The sequence below is a fragment of the Chaetomium strumarium genome (genome assembly GCF_033439665.1).
Source record: "Chaetomium strumarium strain CBS 333.67 chromosome Unknown B0T15scaffold_6, whole genome shotgun sequence".
NCBI lineage: Eukaryota > Fungi > Ascomycota > Sordariomycetes > Sordariales > Chaetomiaceae > Chaetomium > Chaetomium strumarium.
In genome coordinates this window covers 1,958,435-1,978,184 of record NW_026944434.1, presented here as the reverse complement: position 1 = coordinate 1,978,184, position 19,750 = coordinate 1,958,435, and the positions used below count along the sequence as shown (strand labels likewise).

General features: G+C 54.1%; 6 protein-coding genes across 6 annotated transcripts; 4 read left to right on the top strand and 2 right to left on the bottom strand.

Annotated features, from left to right (window-relative positions):
• Positions 1–843: 843 nt before the first annotated feature.
• B0T15DRAFT_513589 (ubiquitin-conjugating enzyme/RWD-like protein) lies at positions 844–2,007 on the top strand (the record flags this gene model as incomplete). Its single annotated transcript, XM_062868052.1, has 8 exons — positions 844–876; positions 954–964; positions 1,018–1,058; position 1,146; positions 1,230–1,267; positions 1,347–1,461; positions 1,589–1,770; positions 1,853–2,007. 8 exons carry the CDS (start codon positions 844–846, stop codon positions 2,005–2,007), a joined length of 576 nt encoding a protein of 191 aa, XP_062719181.1.
• A 501-nt stretch (positions 2,008–2,508) lies between these two features.
• On the bottom strand, positions 2,509–3,612 carry B0T15DRAFT_401048 (CWC16 protein; the record flags this gene model as incomplete). The annotated part of the gene is made up of 1 exon (XM_062865087.1): positions 2,509–3,612. The coding sequence occupies one exon, from the start codon at positions 3,610–3,612 to the stop codon at positions 2,509–2,511; it is 1,104 nt and encodes a 367-aa protein (XP_062719180.1).
• A 1,386-nt stretch (positions 3,613–4,998) lies between these two features.
• Positions 4,999–7,433, top strand: B0T15DRAFT_402274 (glycoside hydrolase family 43 protein; the record flags this gene model as incomplete). Its single annotated transcript, XM_062865150.1, has 10 exons — positions 4,999–5,294; positions 5,359–5,464; positions 5,534–5,676; positions 5,738–5,822; positions 5,885–5,945; positions 6,002–6,115; positions 6,175–6,223; positions 6,295–6,478; positions 6,529–7,228; positions 7,330–7,433. The coding sequence occupies 10 exons, from the start codon at positions 4,999–5,001 to the stop codon at positions 7,431–7,433; spliced, it is 1,842 nt and encodes a 613-aa protein (XP_062719179.1).
• Positions 7,434–7,893: 460 nt separating this feature from the next.
• Positions 7,894–10,561, top strand: B0T15DRAFT_568995 (beta-lactamase-like protein; the record flags this gene model as incomplete). Its single annotated transcript, XM_062870791.1, has 10 exons — positions 7,894–8,120; positions 8,196–8,301; positions 8,379–8,505; positions 8,562–8,667; positions 8,730–8,988; positions 9,050–9,095; positions 9,158–9,525; positions 9,589–9,947; positions 10,011–10,259; positions 10,356–10,561. Exons 1-10 carry the CDS (start codon positions 8,075–8,077, stop codon positions 10,559–10,561), a joined length of 1,872 nt encoding a protein of 623 aa, XP_062719178.1. The 5' UTR covers positions 7,894–8,074.
• Positions 10,562–11,604: 1,043 nt separating this feature from the next.
• B0T15DRAFT_540058 (glycoside hydrolase family 43 protein) lies at positions 11,605–13,464 on the top strand. The gene is made up of 4 exons (XM_062869770.1): positions 11,605–12,365; positions 12,431–12,587; positions 12,662–12,693; positions 12,793–13,464. The coding sequence occupies exons 1-4, from the start codon at positions 12,009–12,011 to the stop codon at positions 13,381–13,383; spliced, it is 1,137 nt and encodes a 378-aa protein (XP_062719177.1). The 5' UTR covers positions 11,605–12,008; the 3' UTR covers positions 13,384–13,464.
• Positions 13,465–16,201: 2,737 nt separating this feature from the next.
• B0T15DRAFT_576758 (uncharacterized protein) lies at positions 16,202–18,562 on the bottom strand. The gene is made up of 8 exons (XM_062871041.1): positions 18,211–18,562; positions 18,144–18,162; positions 17,687–17,704; positions 17,193–17,224; positions 17,097–17,125; positions 16,999–17,023; positions 16,832–16,886; positions 16,202–16,719 (listed from the first exon to the last, which is right to left on the bottom strand). The coding sequence occupies exons 1-8, from the start codon at positions 18,268–18,270 to the stop codon at positions 16,631–16,633; spliced, it is 327 nt and encodes a 108-aa protein (XP_062719176.1). The 5' UTR covers positions 18,271–18,562; the 3' UTR covers positions 16,202–16,630.
• Between the last annotated feature and the right edge of the window lie 1,188 nt (positions 18,563–19,750).

Here is a 19,750-nt window from a genome sequence, read left to right as displayed (position 1 = left end):
GGTCGAATCTGGGTGCGGATAGAGAAGACACTGACACAAGAGTGAGAACTTAGTGTTCAACCAGGTCTTAGCCTTCTTATATTGTTCACATACGGATATGGAAGGAATGTCCCACTGCCCAACATCAGCCCCTTGTCCGATACGCCGAGGTCCCGCAGAGTTGCGTCACTTGGGTTCCATATCCCGAATCGGCCAACTCAACTCTGTTTCCAAGCGTGACTTGACTGGTGAATGCATGCAGTGGTCGTACATAGGAGACACACAAGGCAAGGCGTGCACCAAGCTGTATGTATTGTACATCCGTACTCCTGAAACACGTCAACTCAGTCTACTCCAACTGACTGGGTGGCAGCAGACCCGCTAGAAACAACTTGCCCAAGCATTCTTGATCGCCCAGCCCTGTGTAACTTGGAAGTTAGCCCAACAAGCCACTGACGGGAAGCCTTGACCGTCAAGGTTCGCTTATTACTTTCCCAGACTCGGAGTTTCTCAACCGCAGCTTCAGGCGCGAACGACCGCCGGGCATCAGGCGCCACTTTAGGACACAAATTCTGAGTCAAGTGATCAACCCCTGCCGCCACTTTATCTGGGACGTACGGAGTAAGGTCCTTCCCCAGAGCGCCGGCTACCGCATTCGAGAGTCCCCACCCTCTTTGTTATCGCCACCACCGTTCCGTCGTCACACCTCAACCGTCTTCCGTCACCGCCCGCCACTCCTCCTGAACCACCAGGCACGCCCGCGATCAGTCAACATTCTCAGCAGCCCAAACCAAGACAGCCGAAGCACAGTCTGTAAGCCGGCATCGCAGCAGCAAAGAAGTGCAAGAGTACCGAAGCGTCAAAATGGCTTCACCACGCCGCCGCATCGAGACAGACGTAAGTTGCCCCTATAAAGCCAGAGCGGTTGGCTCCGGATTCTTGCGGTATTGGCTGACGATGGATGCGGGACTCAGGTCATGAAGATGTAGGTGCGAGGGAGGCTATCGATCTCTCGGTTGTTCGCTGACCACAGCCCAGGCTCATGAGCGACTATGAGGTGACTCTAGTCAATGACAATAGTATGTCCCAGTCTCAATGTGCCAGATTTCTACCCTGTTTTGGTGCGACCTGTCTGCATACAAGCTGACACTTCAACTTTCGTGCAGTGTAAGCAATAAATAAGCTTAGCCGACGACGATGCTACGACCGAGTCCGGCCCGCACTAACTCGAAGGACTTCGCACACTCCAGGCAAGAGTTCTACGTCCGCTTTAAGGGGCCGGCAGAAAGTTAGTAGCCACATCCTTCCCTCCCCACCAACCTCCCAACACTACAGTCATGCTTACGCATACCACCCCAAAAACACAGCTCCATTCGAAGGCGGCGTCTGGAAGGTCCACGTCGAACTACCCGACCAGTACCCATATAAGTCGCCCAGCATTGGCTTTGTGAACCGGATTTTCCATCCGAACATCGACGAACTGTGAGTGGGGCACGCGACCGACGCTGCAAGGGACACCTCCACGCCCATGGGGTATCCCGGTCGAGGCGGGACTCGCAAGTCGACGGGGAGAGTGCAAAACGGATGACTAAAAGCTTTGGAACAACAGGTCCGGATCCGTCTGCCTGGACGTCATCAACCAGACATGGTCGCCCATGTTCGACATGATCAATATTTTCGAAGTGTTCCTCCCGCAGCTGCTGCGCTATCCAAACCCTTCCGACCCGCTCAACGGAGAGGCTGCGGCCTTGATGCTTAGGGAGCCTAAGAGCTACGAGCAGAAGGTGAAGGGTGAGACGCACCCCCCCACCCTTGCACGAATTCCCACAGCTGTGGTCATGACAGGAATGCTGACGGGTGTGCCGCCACGCAGAGTACGTCCAGAAGTACGCGACTAAGAATGCGGCGGACGAGGCCACCAATGAGACCGGAGACGAGGACGATCTCTCCTCCGTCGGGAGTTACGGCGACGACGACGACAACGATGACGACGATGCCCAGGCTACGGGACAAATGGACGATGTATGAAGGTGATGAAGAAGAAGAGGAGAGGAGAGGTTGGAGGTCGCCTCCTAAGGAAGACAATGCATCATGAACATTCGCATCAGGACGCAGCGCCTCATCATGTGTTCTACGGGCGTGTGTTGTATACGGTTGGCTTTAGGTGTTTTGCCTGGTTTTCTCTCTTGCACCCCTCATTTCCTTACCTTAACATGGAATATCCGAGACATGACGCAATGGTTGGTAGCGGGCGGTTGGCGCATCTTGGGATTGGTATGAGAAATATTAGTTACAATTTCGGTAGACTCCAAATTCAGGAGAACGCTGACCTAAGGGGCCGATGATACGCAAGCTTCCTCGATCTGACCCATGTATGCGATGGAGAGCGTGACGGAGAGCCTCCGTTTGATCGGGGAACTTTATAATTCCATGTATCACTATTTTCCAGAGGTATCATTGTTCTATAACCAGTATCCATAAACGCCATGATCTCGTTAACTAACCACAGAGACGATGTGGCCGGGCCGCTCAGTCCGAGTCCGAGTTGTAGCTCACCAAACCAGGCGTGCCAGCCACTGATTTGGGAGTATCAGTCTCTTCCTCGGTGGAGGGCGGAGGACCCGGTGCTTCGTCCGCCACTCTTTTCCTCTTGAGCCCCGGTAACCGGACGTGTCCCCTGGGCGTGCTCTCCCTGCTGCCAAAAGCCAGGAAAGGATCTCTAGCTGCCCGGGTATTGCTGATGATCTCGGAGACGAGGCCCTCTCGTATCTGGGACGCCGCAATCTCTGACTTGAGCTTCCTCTGCCTCTTCACTGATGTTCTATCTTCCTCCCTTTCTTTCTGCCTGGGCACGCTTTCGAACAGCGGGCGCGCTAGCGCCTTGTTGGCTCCGAGATCTTCCTCGGCATCCACCCTGCCGAAGCGAATCAGCTTCGCCCGCCTCGCATCCTCCTCCCGCTCCGGCAGCAACACAATCCCCAGACCCATCCTCTCCCTCAACGCCTCCGCCTTTGTCGCCTCTCTTTCCCTCTCGTGCCGTGCAGCACGAAAAGCCTTCCTCAAACGCTGATTCTGCGCATACGGATCGTCCCACTGCCTCTCGGCCACATCCTTCAGCTCGCCTATCCTCTGCTTGGCCCCCTCCAGCTGTTCCCGATCCGCAATGGTAATCTCCAGCTTCCCAAAGGCGCTCTCCCTCTGCTCGGCACGTTCTCGCGGCGTTGTTATCGCGAACTCGCTCTTGACCAAGCTCGCGTCGTGATCCTCGCCGCCGTAGTCCCGCCTCCGGGCGCCGGACACGAGCACGAACTCGTTGTTCTTGGGGTCCGTCCGGATCTCGATCTCGCCGCCGCAGGCCGGGTGCCGGAGCTTGAACGACCAGATCGGCGTGCTGTAGTAGCTGCCCGCGCGCTGCTTCTCGGCGTTGAAGCGCACGCCCTGCCCGATCGTGGTCGGCTGCGGGCAGTGGGCGCACCACACGGCGAAGGGCATCTCGAAGCGCACGGTGAGGATGCCGTGCGACGCCAGCTTGCGCGCGCGCGAGCCCAGCGGGTGTTTCTTGTGCAGCGCGTTGCCCGAAGTCGTGCCCTCGGCGTCCGGCGGGATGTACCGCCCCATGTTGAAGCCTTGCATCTTGCCGGCGGAGGGCGGGCGGCGGCCCGTCGATGGCTGTCGTGGTGGTGGTGTGTGTTGGAGACGTCGAGGGCGGTAGAGATCGTGGTGGTAGCTCGAACACCTTTCGTTCAGCAAGCTTCGGGGGAATGAAGCGCTCAAGGGGAAACGCTAATGAAGCACCTGTCGTGTAAGTTGTGGTGCGGATGATTTGTCGTTCTGCAAGATGTGTGTCTCGCGATTGTCGGTTGCTTATAGGAGGGTTGCTTGTAACGAACAAACTCACAATGAAGAGAAATGCCACGTGGGTCTGGGACGGATGTGTCCTCTGATAGACCCAAAGCTGAAAGTGGGCAGACGTGATTGGCCAACACTCAGAGTTGGTCGACATGATTCGACGACATCATGTCTCGAGTCCCCTACGTCATCAGCAAGCTCGTGACAGAGGAGCCGTGTGCTGCAAGTGGGCTTGTATTCGCCAATCACCTATATGGGTCGGGCTTGAGGTCAGCCAATAGGAGACGTCAGGTACATTCTATTGTATCTAACTCTTACCCCCATGTGGTGTTTCTGTTTCGCGTGTTTGTACTGTGCACACAGCGGGCTGTCTTGGCGGGGTGGTGGGGTGTGTTGGGCTGTGCACGGAAGATACGATACGGGCGTGGATCCAGTACTTAACTGGGTCTGGGATTGGGACTCTTGATCCCTCTTACACAACCCTAGCCTACCACATCTTCAGTCGTTTGGCCCTGGCCTGGTGCCAGTTACATCAATCAATCGCTTCTTGGTCCCAGTCATGATCAGGACCCTGCTCAGTCACTTGCACTCTCTGGGTGCTGTCTACCTTAATATTGTACAACTTCTCTGACAGGTCACAGATGGATATCCGGCCCTAACCCTCATCTTTACCCTCCTTGCGTGCTCCATTGCCATAACCTGGAACATAAGAATGGTGTCTCGGGATGTGCAACCAGACTGAATATTGGGCAACGTTTTGAAGTCCTCAGCCAGACAGCGATGAATATTCACTTGCGCCTGTGTGCAAGTGGGCGGGGTTGACTGTCTTCAAAGGCATCCATCCTTTTTTATCCAGACTCCAGATCTCCCCTGTGCCCGGTACAGCCAAAATAACCCAAGATCGGCAGCGTATGATCATGTGCTTAAACAAACGTCTGAAGGCTTCGGGGTATTTTGATCCGGGAACAAGGTGAGAATTGTGTTGTCCCTCTTTACCCGGGGAATTGCAACCACTTTGTGTCCTTGCGGGGGGACGGGAACCGGCTACCGGGTTCCTCACCACGAAATGGCACACATGCCTACATAGCCATGGGCATATCTGCCGCAGGCATGGGATTTCTCAGAGGTACACACTTTCGTTGCAGGGCGCGTCCAGCTGTACTGTACATCATGCTTTGCACTTTATTGCTGCTAACGTGTCTGACTGCCTGCGTGTCCGCCTCACGCGGGCATGCCGCCAACTCAGCCTTCCACAACCCCATCTTTCCCGGCTTCTACCCGGATCCGAGTTGTATTTACGTGGCTGAACGAGACCAGACTTTCTTCTGTGCCTCGTCGACCTTCAATGCCTTCCCCGGCATCCCTATCCATGCCAGCAAGGACCTGCGGAACTGGAAGCTGATCGGTCATGTCTTGAACCGGAGAGAACAGCTGCCTCGACTGGCCGAGACCAACAGGTCGACCAGGTAGGTACCTTAGACCGACTTTTGAGCGCATTTTTGTAGGCTCCTCCATGACTGACCCCGGCAGTGGCATCTGGGCACCAACACTCCGTTTCCACGACGACACCTTCTGGCTGGTCACGACGCTGGTTGACGATGACAGGCCCAAGGAAGACCCCTCCAGATGGGACAACGTAGGATGATGAGCAGCCTGTGGTGATTCATAGCCTAATGATGATGACTGACATACCTATATGGTGTAGATCATCTTCAAAGGCAAAGACCCATACAGTGAGAAGTCATGGTCCAAGGCAGTTCACTTCAATTTTACCGGCTACGACACCGAGCCCTTCTGGGACGAGGACGGAAAGGTCTACATCACTGGTGCTCATGCTTGGCAAGTCGGGTGCGTTGGCCCCTCGATGACGAACCTCGTCGTGACACTCAGTGCTTACGCTGGGCTCAAGGCCGTACATCCAACAAGCCGAGGCGAACCTCGAGACCGGCGAAACCGGGGAATGGCGTGTTATTTGGAATGGGACCGGCGGCATGGTATGTTTGCGTGCTCTTAGACCCAAGAGGATCCTTCCTTGTCTGACCGCAGCAAATTTCAGGCTCCTGAGGGACCGCACATCTACCGCAAAGATGGTTGTTACTACCTGCTGGCCGCCGAAGGTAGCTGATCCCCAAGATACCTCGTGGAAGTAGGGCAAGCTCATCAAGCCACTCAGGAGGCACCGGGCTGGGTCACATGGTGACCATAGCCCGTTCCAAGAAGATTTCCGGGCCATACGAGTCCAACCCAGCGAACCCCGTGTTGACCAATGCGAACACTACGAGTTACTGTATGAATGAATGCCACTGTTCGACTTCATGGTTGTGGAGAAGGCTCACAATGACGCAGTCCAGACTGTTGGCCATTCCGATTTGTTCCATGACCGCAACGGAAACTGGTAAGACGGACCTCTGCCGCTGATGTTAGAGGTTCCATTGATACCTAGCCGGGTTGACACGAGTTCAACAGGTGGGCTGTTGCCCTATCCACCCGCTCCGGGCCGGATTACCTCCATTATCCCATGGGCCGCGAGACCGTTATGACCGCAGTCAGCTGGCCCAAGGGCGAATGGCCAGTATTTACCCCGATCTCAGGCAAGATGAGCGGCTGGCCAATGCCACCAGAGACAACAGACATCCGCGGAATCGGGTACGTCAACGCTCACTCTCTCTCTCACCCCCTTTTCCCCGAGTGAAACCACAGCATGTCCTGACTCGGCTCCAAAGCCCCTACGTCAACACCAACGCCCCAGAAACCCTCACCTTCAACCCCAAATCCACTCTCCCAGCCCACCTCACGCACTGGCGCTTCCCGATCCCCTCCTCCTACACAATCTCCCCTCCCGAAAAGCCCTACACGCTCCGGCTGGCCCCGTCCACCCTGAACCTCACCGCGCTCAACGGCAACTACGCCGGCCCGGGAGGACAGACCTTCATCTCGCGCCGGCAGCAACACACCCTCTTCACCTTCAGCATCGACCTCGATTTCGCCCCCTCCAGCCTCGAGGAGGAGGCCGGCGTGACCGTCTTCTTGACGCAGAACCACCACCTCAACCTGGGAATCGTCCTGCTCCCCCGCCGCCGCAGCAGCGCCATGTCCACTTTGCCCACCGCCATCTCTGGAGACGGGAAGCACAAGAAACCTGGCGATGCGGACGAGGAGGAAGGGCCGGATGAGGAGCTGGTTCCACACATCCGGTTCAGGGGCGAGTCGTACGTCCCCTTGCCGGCGCCGGTGGTGGTTCCTGTGCCGGAGGGGTGGGGGAGAGGCGGGACGTTGACGCTGGAGATTAGCGCGTGCAACGCGACGCACTACGCCTTCGGCGTCGGGCCTGCGGGGAGGCGGTCGCTGATGCGGCGGGTGCAGGAGGTTTCGAACGAGCCTGTTAGTTGGGGCTTTACCGGTGAGTGATGTGGCAAGAGAGCCGCTTGTTGGGACATGTTTGAATCCAGATGTGTGAGACATATACTTGGGTACTTACTTGTGTTGTACAATACGTCATAGGAACGCTGCTGGGGATCTACGCCACGAGTAATGGACGGAATGGGACTACGCCGGCGTACTTCTCCAATTGGCGTTATGTTCCGCTGGAGCAGTTCCGTGACTAGGAGGGAATGTGATGCAGGAGTAGGTTTCAGGGGTGGAAGGGTGATATCTATCACTTACCATTTACTTGGATGCTTAAGCAACAAATTCCACTTAGTCAGGGAACAAACCAAAATTGGTGTTCAGAATATGGGGGTATCGTATCTGCCTGTGTTGTACAGTTACATGACCAGCGTGGTGTTTCCATAAGCTGTTGATACAGCAAAGACTCATGGCGGCTAAGCAAACAACCTTGTGTAATACTTGCAGTCGAGTCCACTCACATTCGGAGCAGCTAAGCTTTCATAGTGAGGTGAGAACCATCAAAGCTGTGAGAGCCATAACCCTCGAGCTGCTGTGCCTTTCCGGGTTCATTTGTGGTAATGTCTGTCACAGACTCACAAGTGACAAGTCGATGGATTGAATGTGCGAGTGGGGTCAATTACTCAGCGATGCCTTCCCTTCTAGCTTTAGCGGCGTCTGCCTACACCTTAACAAAGCACCTCCTCCATAACCATGAACTTGCACTTGTCGTGATTGACTCTTAGGCTTGGGATCTAACATGTAAAAGCCAAACCTTTACTCCAGACCTCGGTTACTCCTTTTTTTTCCGCTTGCCCCTAAACTCGGCGATAGTTGCGCGCAAACACCATAAAGATCCATCATGTCAACCTTCAACGGCCTGGTGGCCGAATTTCCCGATATCAGAGGTAAGATACTTACATAGCCACTCTTCTTCTTGACCGTTTCCCGTGGTGGTCATCTCGGACTAACGTCTGATGCAGTTGACTTCTTCCGCTCGCATCCAGATCTTCGACCTCCCTTGGCATGCTTCTTGAGCCATATCCACAGCGACCATCTCGCTGGTCTTGAGAGTCTCCGGTCACCATTGTATGCGCGAGCGAGCCTTTCTTCAGACTCCAGGAGAAAACACAAGTCTCTGCATTAGGTACTGACCCGCAACCCAGTGTCTACTGTTCCGCTGCTACGAGGGCGATGCTGCTCCGCCTGGAGAGATATCCTTGTCGGATCAACTATGCCAATGGCATTCTCGAGGCACGCGTCCAGCGATACCGCCATCTCAAGAATCTACTTGTGAGGAGGTGAGCTCCGCACCGTGTTCTTTGGCGGCACCACTCACGCCTCTCCAGAAACCGATACCCCTTGACACGCCGACCGTCCTGGAGCTCGAGCCCGGAAACCATCTTCAGGTCACGCTCTTCAATGCCAACCACTGCCTCGGCGCCGTCATGTTCTGTAAGTGCTTGGCAGCTCGGAGAAGCATTGAGTGTCCACCTATTCACACTCCTTCTCCGCAGTATTTGAGGGCCAGGGGAAGGCTGTCTTGTACACGGGAGACATAAGGAGCGAGCCGTGGTTCGTGAATGCAATTGCGAGGTCTCCGCCTCTAGTTGAATACACTACGGGTCTCAAGACTCTCGACACGATCTACCTCGACACCTCCTTTGTTGACAACCTTGCGTTCCCCACCAAGTCCGAGGGGATCAAGGAATTGCTACAGAAGGTTTCGAGGTACCCGGCCGACACCATCTTCCATTTTCAGGCTTGGACATACGGGTAAGCTAACCCAAGCGATGCGGCTTCCATCGAACAGTGTATACTAATAACCGCCGTGTAGGTACGAAGACGTATGGATTGCTCTGTCAAAGGCCCTGGGATCCAAGGTATTGTACAGTCTCCTTCGGCATGCGCGGCCAGCAGGGCACTGATTATTAGAAACCCACAGATCCACGTCGACGACTACAAAATGAGCATGTATCATTCTCTCCTGACCGCGCACACCGGCGCGAAGTTTGCGCCCTGGTCACATCTCGCGCCCGAAGGCCCTGCACTGGTAGGCTTCATGTGCGGCAACACCCACCACGCTGGCTGCCTGACTCTGGACGAGAACGTCCGCATCCACAGCTGTGAGAAAGGGAACTACTGCCGCACCGTGAAGGAAGCCCCGGTGGTGTGGATCCGTCCCATCATTGCACGCCTTCCGGACGGCCACGATGTCGCCGAGATTGGGGTGGGCGGCGGCGGCGATGACCTGGAGAGGGAAGCGGAGCTGGACTATCTCGCGCCGGATGATGTCGAGTCTCTCCTTGACGCGTGGGTTCTCCAGTGTTCTGCTTTTTAGCAGTACTAGTAGCATCTGACTTTGACTCGCCCCAGGCTCCGCGATGTCGACGATGTCCCGGACGATGTGCGGGAGCAGGCTCGTCAGTTCCTGCGCAGCACTATCGCCAACGGCCGGAAGGTTCAGCTTGATCTGGAGCGAACCGTATTTGGAGAAAACAACGAGGCAGACCTGACCGCCGGCTTGCGGGCGCTGGTCAGCAAGCTCAAGCTGGGCGGAAAACCGCCCGCGGGGAACAGCTCCGAGTCTGATTCGCGCGCTTCTCCTAATAATGTCGTCACCTTCCCCTATTCTCGCCATTCTTCCTACCCCGAGCTTTGTGACCTTGTCAGAGCATTCAAACCCAGAGATGTGTGGCCTTGTACAGTCGATGTTCCCAGATGGCTGCGTGAAGGTCTGTTTTGCACTAGTACCAAGCTCATGATTGGTGGGTGGATAACTGACCCAAGCTTCTCAGATATTACGGTCGATCGACTCTTCTCTGAGTATTGCTCGGGAGACGAGTTTCGGCACGACAAGCTCATGAGAGAGCGCTTCAAGGATTACGAAGTGGCGATGATTGGACAACCGGACAGCCAGGTTACGGCTTCCTCCGCTGATGATGCTGCCCATCTCGCACATGGCTGCTCGGCGAACGAGCCCGGATCGGCCCACAATCAGCCTTTGACGTCATTCGCAGACGGAGACCGCCTACCTCAGCCCCTGGGTAGTCCCGAGCTTGACATCGAGGCAGGAGCTCCTGAAGTATAGGAGCATCACCTTTCAGACTCCTGGGTATGCGAGTCCTTTGAAGAAATTACAGGTTTCGCGGAGGTTGATCCGATGAGCCTCCAAGACTCACAGGACTCGACGATCTCCGCCCTAGCGCTTGAAACTCGCGAACAAGCCTTTCAGGTGATTTTGGAGAACGCAAAAGGCAGGGCCGGAGGGGTGGTTGGTTTATTTTCAACAACAGACAATCACTACACTCCGGAGGAGGAGCTGACCTATGAAGGACCGTTGCGCTGAGGTTGTCAGGGTATCGGCATGTCGACTGGCATGAAGACAGGCGCCATGTCCTTTGAAGTCTCCCCCCATCTCAGCCTCGGATCTAAAAAGCGTGCCCTAGATCGATCCTCAGATATCTATGTATCCGCTCGGGCATTCAACTGCCGAACCCCCCCGCACAAACCCCTGACGCGGGCCTGGATCTGGGCGTGCAGATACAACATTCCCTATTCGGTAGGCAGAATTATTCCACAAATCCGTTTGCCGGCCTACTTTGCCAAGGGCGGTGGAGATGGGGTCACTACGGAAGACGGTAGTAGAGTTTGTTGAGAAACCTGAAAAGTGGTATATACGCTCACACCGACCGTAGCACATTTCACTTTAGCTATATACTGCTTACATGCTAAAACTCCGTTATGGCCATTAGTGCTCCTATCAGCCACACCTGTATTCTATAAAATACTAGTGCTCATATAGAGTACTTGGCTATAATAGCTAGGATTAATTATAGTAAGTGTCACGAGGGCTATTATTTAAGGCCAGAGTTAAGCCTCTAATAGTAAACTGACTGCATTGCAAGAATATTAAACTTGTAGGAGGAAAGAAATCCTTGAGACTGCAGGTAGGCTTTAAATATAAGATGCGAGTAGGTTTAAGCTTGCATGCATGATGTAATAATGGAACATGCATAATAAATCATCACTTAGTATGATGAATTATTATACATACAAATAATATCATTATCATAGTCAGTATGTTCTACCATCATAGTAAGTATAGTTCAATTATAACGGCTATAATATATATAGTTTAATTGTGATAACTATAGTAGCTATATATTAGTAAAGGTTATGGTGGTGTAGAAGATATGAATATAGCATAGGAGCATATTCAGTGGCACTAGGCCTATTACGGCTAGACTATTATAAGATGCATCGAACCGGTATTCAATGCAGGCACGGAAGGTGTGCGTGCATTGGTGCACAGACCACTTCTGGGTTTTTCAACAAACTCTACTACCGGCTTCCGTAGTCACAACGACCGTGCTTGGTACCGACCCAGACGTAGGGGATATCACTACAACTGATCGCCCTGTTTCGGCGGCTCTTACTCGAGTCTCGCCGGTATGCGCTCAAATCATATGTTGGGATTTAGCCACAGGCTCGCAACAGCGCTCGGGCATTTTAAGCCTAAATGCGGCCCAACCGTCGACAAGCGAGTTAGGGGAGAACATGTCTCGCTACGGCAGGAAGCATTCAAAGCCGAAGGGTTTGGCCGTGGGCTGGGTGGGTGTGAGCAGCATACACTCCCTAACATACCTATATAAGCTGCCGCCATTTATTATCAGCCCGGTCGCGTCGTCATGCCCTCTTTCTCCCGGGTAGTTACTAGTAGGATTCTGACGCCAACTATAGCAGTGCCAGCCCGCCCTTCCTCGGCACGCAAGGTCTGACGTGCGTCTTCAACGATGGCTGGGATAAGTCCTGGAAGGCTCTTCGCCATCGCCTTCTTCCTTTCCACATGGTCATGCATCGCCCTCGGGCTTGCTATTGACACCGCCGGGTACAGCCAAGTGGCGCGCTATGCTGATCCCAACCTAGCCGGGTACCTGGGAGTGTTCTTCCTTGGGGCCGATCCCTACGTCTACTTCTACCTCAGCAACGGTAACGATCCTGTGTCGTTCAAGGCGCTCAACGGAGGATCGCCAGTCATCAGGCCGACGAAGGGGACCGGGGGTGTGCGGGACCCGACCATCATCCCGGGAAGCGGCAGTGAAGCCGGCAAGAAATGGTATATAATAGGGACCGACCTCAACATCGGGAAGGTGGGTTGGAGCTAGGGCCGTGTTGCGGTTGTGCGCCAGCGTCCTGACGAAAGGGCGGTGGGTAGACAACATGGGATGCGGCACAGCGGACCGGATCAAGGGGGATCTTCGTCTGGGAGAGCAGCGATCTCGTCAAATGGGGGAATGAGAGACTTGTCGTCGTGGAAGACGCCACCGCCGGCATGGTTTGGGCTCCCGAAGCGATTTGGGATCCTGCGAAAGGCAAGACACCAGCAACCAAGCGAACGGGGACATCGAGTCAACTCGTACTAGTTAGCTGACTAGTAGTTTGATAGGGCAATACCTCGTCCACTGGGCATCCAAATTCGTGAGCAGCCCAGCCCGTCAAATGAACCGGGGTAGTAGTAGTAGTAGGAATCAACCAGCGAGACTCACCACTTACACACAATACTCTGTCTGTCTCTAGTACTCGGCCTCGGACCCTCGCCACACCGGCTCGCCAACCACCACCATCCGCATCCGCTACGCCTACACAAGCGACTTCCGCACCTTCACCGCGCCGCAGACGCTCATCGACAAGTCGCCCACGAACATCATCGATCTGACCATCCTCCCCTTCACCACCACCACCACCAACACCAACACCAACTCCAGTTCGAACAACAACAACAACAACAACAACAACAACTCCTTCCTGCGCTTCATGAAGGACGAGACCCGCAAGACGGTCTTCGTCGAGGTCTCCGAGACGGGCCTGTTCGGCACCTGGACCCGCCCCGGCGGCGACTCGGCCGTCATCGAGCACAACGTCGAAGGCCCCGCCGCGTACTGGGACAACGCCGTGCCGGGCAAGGTGCACCTGCTCGTCGACTTCTATGGCGGGGACGGCTACCGCCCGTACGAGAGTACGAACCCCAGGAGCAATGCCGGGTGGGTGGCGAGTAGTACTACTAGTAGTAGTACTAATGCCGCGGGATTTCCGAGGGGGTTGAGGCATGGTAGTGTGCTGCCTGTGGATGAGCGGCTGTATGCTGCTTTGAAGGCGAGATGGGGTTAGTGAGTAGTAAGGTCTTTTCACTCTTTTGTCAGTTGTGGGCGTGGGGGAGGGCGAGTAGGAAGGTGTGGGAAGGGGCTGGCGTGAAAGGAGAAGGGGGGGTGGTGCAAAGGGGGCTGAATTGAGACAGGGGATATGATCGGGAGTTTTGGGTCGTTGTCTGATCCTCGAAAAAGGGGCTCCCGCCGCTTCGGTTCGTTCTCGAGCATTCCGCCTGCCGCGTTCGTGATCTCGGGAGGAAGGGGATCCGCTGAGGACGAGCCCGTCGCCTCCTATCTGGACAGAAGGGAACGAATACCACATATTATACCGGATTAGTACCGCTACAGAGAGTTCCGCAGGACTTTTTGGCATAACGACAGGAGCGGAGTGTTGATACGAGGTGCGCAACAGAGGAGCAGGGAGGTCCAATGACAAGCTTTCCACCGCGTCACGTATTCGTGCCAGGAACTAGAGCGTTCGAATGGAGTTCCAGCGAGTAGTTCATCCCTTGGTGTGAATCAAGCCCGGTCGTGGGCCTGTCTGGTGTACACTTGAGTACCTCACAGCACCAGTACCGGGTTCCATAGAGGGGAAGCACCGAACACAGGAGGTTTGTAAGGGGGTCAATACACCAGCCATCACCTTGTGTACTAACTAGGGCTCCCTCGTTCAGTGGATGTCGTGCACTGCGCCGCTACGGTAGACTCGTCACGGACCTCGGTCGCTCAAGTGCGGATCTTAGGTTGCCGGGCATGGAGACCCCAGATATAGAGGGATGTTTGGACGCGTAAAAGGCCATGGGCCCGGTACTGCGGCATTAGTACCTACCTGTTAGGTTTGAAACGGCACAGGATGCCATTGCTACGTATGTGTAAATCAAAGACCCTCACTGACGCTAGGAGGCTAGCCGGTGGGTTCTGAATTCCGTACTAATATCCCAGAGTTGAAGAAGGAAGTAAGTGAACGGAGCTGGGGGAAGGGGTCAGTCATTCAACTTAGGTAAATGTGTGGTAGCAGAGGCCACTGGAGGCGCAGACAGAAGATGGGACCCTGTAACCTCTTCTCGCCTTCCTCGACATTCATCTACGTCTCTGTAGTCATGTCGAAGGGCGTTCTCTTCGTTGAGGTCCCTTTGCGCGTGTCGACCGAGGATAGATCTGAGGTCGCGAAGTTCATGGACTACGAGTCTGGCTTTCATAGGCTAAAAGCGCATGTCCAAAGCATCATGGGACTATAGGTTGGGAAGCCCAGCAAGAAATCTGCGTGGTAGAAAGGTAAAGGGAAAAAAGAAAAACGTACCTTACAACGAACGGTTTGTGGGCTGTTCGGACTACACATGGAGTGGTTGGTGTGCGCACTGTGGTATGATGTATGGCAAGCAGAAGGCCCAGTCCGTACTGTGACTGCTGGATAGAGGGAAAGCATGGTGGGATTCCTTACCTGAGACCTTGGAAGCAATAGAACACATGAATGGTTTCTCCATAGACATCATAATCAAACAGCATTGTGGCTGACACAACGCGGAAACAAATGAAGAATCAGTCAGGAAGACAGGAGCCCTATCTAGGTCATAAGAAGTATACGTCTAAGTTCTTATGTCCCACTCTTCTCGACAATCACCGATTGCAGTGCTTCATTGTGACTGACTCGAGTATCCTTATATCATTCTTCGAATTCTCAACTCTTGCCCTGATTTTTGAACCTGACGAGCTAAGTTGAAATCTCAGGGTCGTACACAGACGTCAGCACGGGCAGTCTGCCGCAGACCGGCCAACAATTCCACCGCCCGGGCTCTCTAGGAGGAAAATGGACTCCAGGCTACAAGCCCGTGTCCGTCGAAGTCTAGCAGGATGAAGCCCTCCGAAACAAACCCGCCAGAAACCTGAATTGCGGCCCACGAAACTAACCTTACCTCAAAATCTCAGATGAGCTCTGTGTGCGTGTGAGCTATGCGTGATGATGGCATGATGGCAGGATGACACAATGACACGATGGCACGATGGGCTGTGGTGGGGCCACTGAATGGGCAGCACTTGAGAGTTGAGACCGTCCGAACAGAGGCAGCCGACGCTTTGATGTCTTAGTAGCAGGATTATAGGTGCTAGTTTTGGAGGAGTTGCATTTCTCTGCAGGAAGGCGGAGCTCCGGAACCCGATGCTCGATGCGGTTGCTACCAAGCACTAACCCCGGGGCCGGCTGCGGCCTGCCGAGTGCCTGCATACGCGAACTCCAAACCTGGACATGCACATTTGGAGAGAGGTACGATGTATTGTACCGTACCGTATGTGCCCAATCGTTGAACCATTCTATATCCGGACTGCCGTGGCCTCCTGATCGGGACAGCTGCTTGCTGACCCAATCGTGCCAATCCATGATTCCATCTCAGGGTTGGTTTAGCAGAGCGGGAGCCCCAAGTGGCGACCACAACGTAGCAGCAAACGCTCACTGGCCTTGGTATTTGACAGCTGTCTGCTCGGCGATGTCAATCATGCCATGGCGGATGAGCGGAATGACGCAGCGTACTACGGCCAAGAGTCAAGACTCGCTGGTGAATGGGCCAGAACGAAATCTAGCTCAATCTTTCTTTCCTGGCATGCGGCCTTGGATGCGACCCCAGTCAGTACGAAGCAGCACGCGATCGAAGCGAGAACCAATGCGCTGCCACTCGCCCGTGTCGAGCCCTGAGTCCCTGACACCATCACGCTGCTGATGCCTTGAGCGTCGAGCGGTGGCGGCCTACATGATTCATCAAACTTCCACCTTCTTACTTGGGCAGTCGAGCTGCGAGAGCGGACTGGCTCCCGCCAATCACGGCCGCCGGAGCCAACTCGCAATTGCGGTGTCGATTAACTACCTATCAAGCTCAGTGTTCGTGGTCTACCATCACCATCTCCGAACCCTTCACACCAGTGTAACCTGCTGAAAAGTTCGTCATGGCCGTTCATCTGCCAGGTCACGCTCAATTTCAGAAGCAGATCATGCTGCTACCCCATTTCTATTTACACAGTCGGAACAAGGAACACCTCCGTAGCAGCATTGCTTTCCCTCAGCGGGAGCGAGATTTGACAACAGCCCCATGGTTGCAACTGCGGAGAGGGGGGAAGCGAAGCACAGGGGTCCTCCCACACTGACATTCCGTGAGCCGTCGTTGCATCCTGCCGAAACACATGCAGCGAAGCCCAATCAGCAGTCGCCGCACCCTTCCATCAGACCACCAAACGGCCGAGTTCATCTGGCCTTCTTCTGTTTGTTCGCAGGACCCGGCCACCTACATGATAGGCGTGTGTGACGGGACGAGCCAGAAGGCCCTGCGACTCCTGCCCGCCAAGAGATAGCAGTTCGCATTCGCAAATGGCTCTGGACTTGCCCATTCATTCATTCATTCAACCCACATCGGGACCTGCGACTTTCCCAGGTTCTGATAGCAACCTCCCCGCCCCCCCGTTTTCGGTACCAACACCGATCTCACCCTCCGTTGCTGCGCCGTGGTCCGAGCCCTTGCCACCTCCACCGTCCAAGATCCTCTGTGGTGAGGGTCTGGTGGCACTAGCGTCGATTGGAGTCAGCGGTCTTGTTTCTGTGCTACACCAGAATGTCAGCATTGCGTCTGATTTTGATCTGCCTGCCGTCACTGACAAACTGTGATCGGCGGTCGTAGTAACTAATCAGCTTTCGGCAGCACAGTGGGGGGTTTTGGATTACCGGTAGTGGGCTATGCCGGCCGTCTCACGTACAGTACTAGTATGTACAACGCGAGCCATGTCTACATAGGCGGTCTAGTCAACCTTAGGTTACCTTAGTGTCTTGTCTGAGACATACGGCGTTCTTACGGTATGTAGGGCTGAGACATAATCAACGGCGGCTAAGAAAAGATCATAGACAGGGGTTGAGCACCTCAGCGTGGATGCGATCTTTGCTTGCTTCAGCACCATAGGAGAGACAGCAAGCAGATAGTACCCACAGCCATCCCCCCCTTAGAGGTTTCGAATCTCACTTAACAACTTGAAATCAGCACAGTAAGCACACAAGTTACTACTCTTCCACCTTGCAGTATGCACTCGTTCCGATCCGAGCGTGCCGTCTACACCACTATCCATCGTTTGGAGAAGCGGGATGGCACGCACATGTATTAAACACCTGGAACTTTCATGCTTTACCTGCGGTTGGGTAGCATTATCGGCAAACCACCAATGGTAATTCTGAAATTTAAACAGCCAATACCGAACCGGTGAGTCTCCTATTTCCCAATCACAGTCGAGAATTGCTGGGCATGGCCGTTGGGGGCCGAAGTCGCTCAGTGGTTGTTCAAAACCAAGAAACGGACCTTCAAACCACGGAGAATCTACCGGGGATAGTATCAGTCATTGGAGGGTAGCTTGCCATAGCCTAATCCCTGACGACATCTAACAGAAAACAGCAGTTTATGAAAGCAGGCAGGCTGAAAAATGTCGACGGTGTCCTGAAGGGCAGCACGTGTTGCCCACAGACCAGTACTACAATGTTACATTTCTGTCTGTAAAAGTCGTCTTGCAGATGCGTATGTACTAAAGCTATCCCGTGCCGTGCTATGGTATGTGGTTGGAAGTAACGGTATACACCATACTAGCACATGCACATGTCCGAATCCGTGCTTAACACAGGGCTGATATCATCGTAGCGATTCAACAAGACAACAGTAAGACATTGAAAGGGACCTAACAAGCGAAATATGATTCGGATACCTGGGGAGAAAGCGAAAAAAAAAAAGAAAATCAGAACGAGAACGGAGCTGGGTACCTTACCTATCATCTTGAATCTCTTCTGCCAGTATGTCAAGTCAGCAACACCTGAACCTGATTGTCATCAGACCAGGCCGGGTTGTCCCAGGGTCCAGAGCCACCCCCCGCAAAACACTGTTGCCGGCCCCATGGTCGCCTGTTTGAACTGTCCTGGAAAAGATCGTTTTGTGGAAGGCGGCGTTGGGCCTGCCGAGCAATCCGAAGCGGGATAATAAGGGCGCCGAAGAGTGCTCGAGTTTGGGTGAAGTGGAAACGGGCTGCAGCTTGCCGCTCATTCGTTTTACTACCATCGTCTCAAGTATGGCTTAAGGGATCTCTATACTTTGAAAGTTCGTACCATAACTCCCAATGGAGCTGTTCTCCAAGGTAAAGCGAAAAACGTGTTAGGAATGGCGCCCTTCAGAGAAAATAAAATAAATGCGAATAACTCAATGTTTAATAAATTTCATTCACGCGAAAAGGAAGAGCTGCTTGTCTCGCATCCAGAACCTCCGTTTACGGAGTTAGATCGACTACATACACTAATGTGACTACCTGCCTAGGCACCTTATGCACGTTGGACCCTTCGATCAAAACGATTGGAACAGCCAGACGGCAGAAAACAGTAGCTCCAGTTATACCGTTAACATAGTAGTAGTACGTACTACAAGTTTCTGACTGGATGCAGTTAGCCGGTGATGGCTTCGTTCTAGAGGAACTTAGTGCCACCCCGCTGACATAGCTAAGCAAACACCCGAGGGGGTCGAGAACAACACGCAGAAGACACACAGGCAGAAGGGAGTTAGGTACGTGAGAATTGGATCAAGAGAGAGACACAAGCAAGAAAACTCCATTGCTCCGGAGCGTCATTTGACCTCCACACCGTTACAAAAAGAAAGGCCTATACTGCTTCATGACATCTTATCAACCTACAACCTGACAGTATGGACCTCCATGACATCTAGATGGACGGGGGCTCACCGGTACAATACTGTATAGGTATGTACATAAGCACACAGGCGTATCGGTATCGGAACCGGAGCCGCGGCCGGCAGTTGGTCGGAGAGTTTCCAATATCCGAACCAACCTTCTCTGGACGGTCGATTCAAAGACCGTGCCGCCGAACCGGTCAGGGGGGTGAAGGGACAGCTAAAGTGAACGCCAGCCTACAAGTCATTAGGAGACTGAAGCTGATCGCTTAAGAGTGCAGGAAGCCGGGGCCTTCCTTTGCTTGGGAAACGGACTAGAAAAGGGACACTGGACCATAGTAATCTATAGCCTGGCCGCTTGCGGGCTAATCAGTTTTAAGTCTAACTCTAGTTCTTTTCCCTAGAAACTGAAGAAAAACAACGGGGGGGGGGGGGGGGGGGGGGGGGGGTTCTGATCTCCTGGACCACCGTACAGATGCATGGGGAGCCCTCGAAGCTCGAGGCGTCCTCTAGCGGATGTTGACGAGGTCCTACGGATCGTGGAAGTTGATGGAACTCCATTGGCTGTCGGCCCGTGGACTTGGAGAGCAAGATCCATGTACGAATCGGCTCAGCTGCGATGTCGTCTCCAGCCAACCTCTAAAGAGCCTCAGCCCAATTTATGGCATATTGAGCTGCAGGGCCAGCCACGCGTTTTCATCT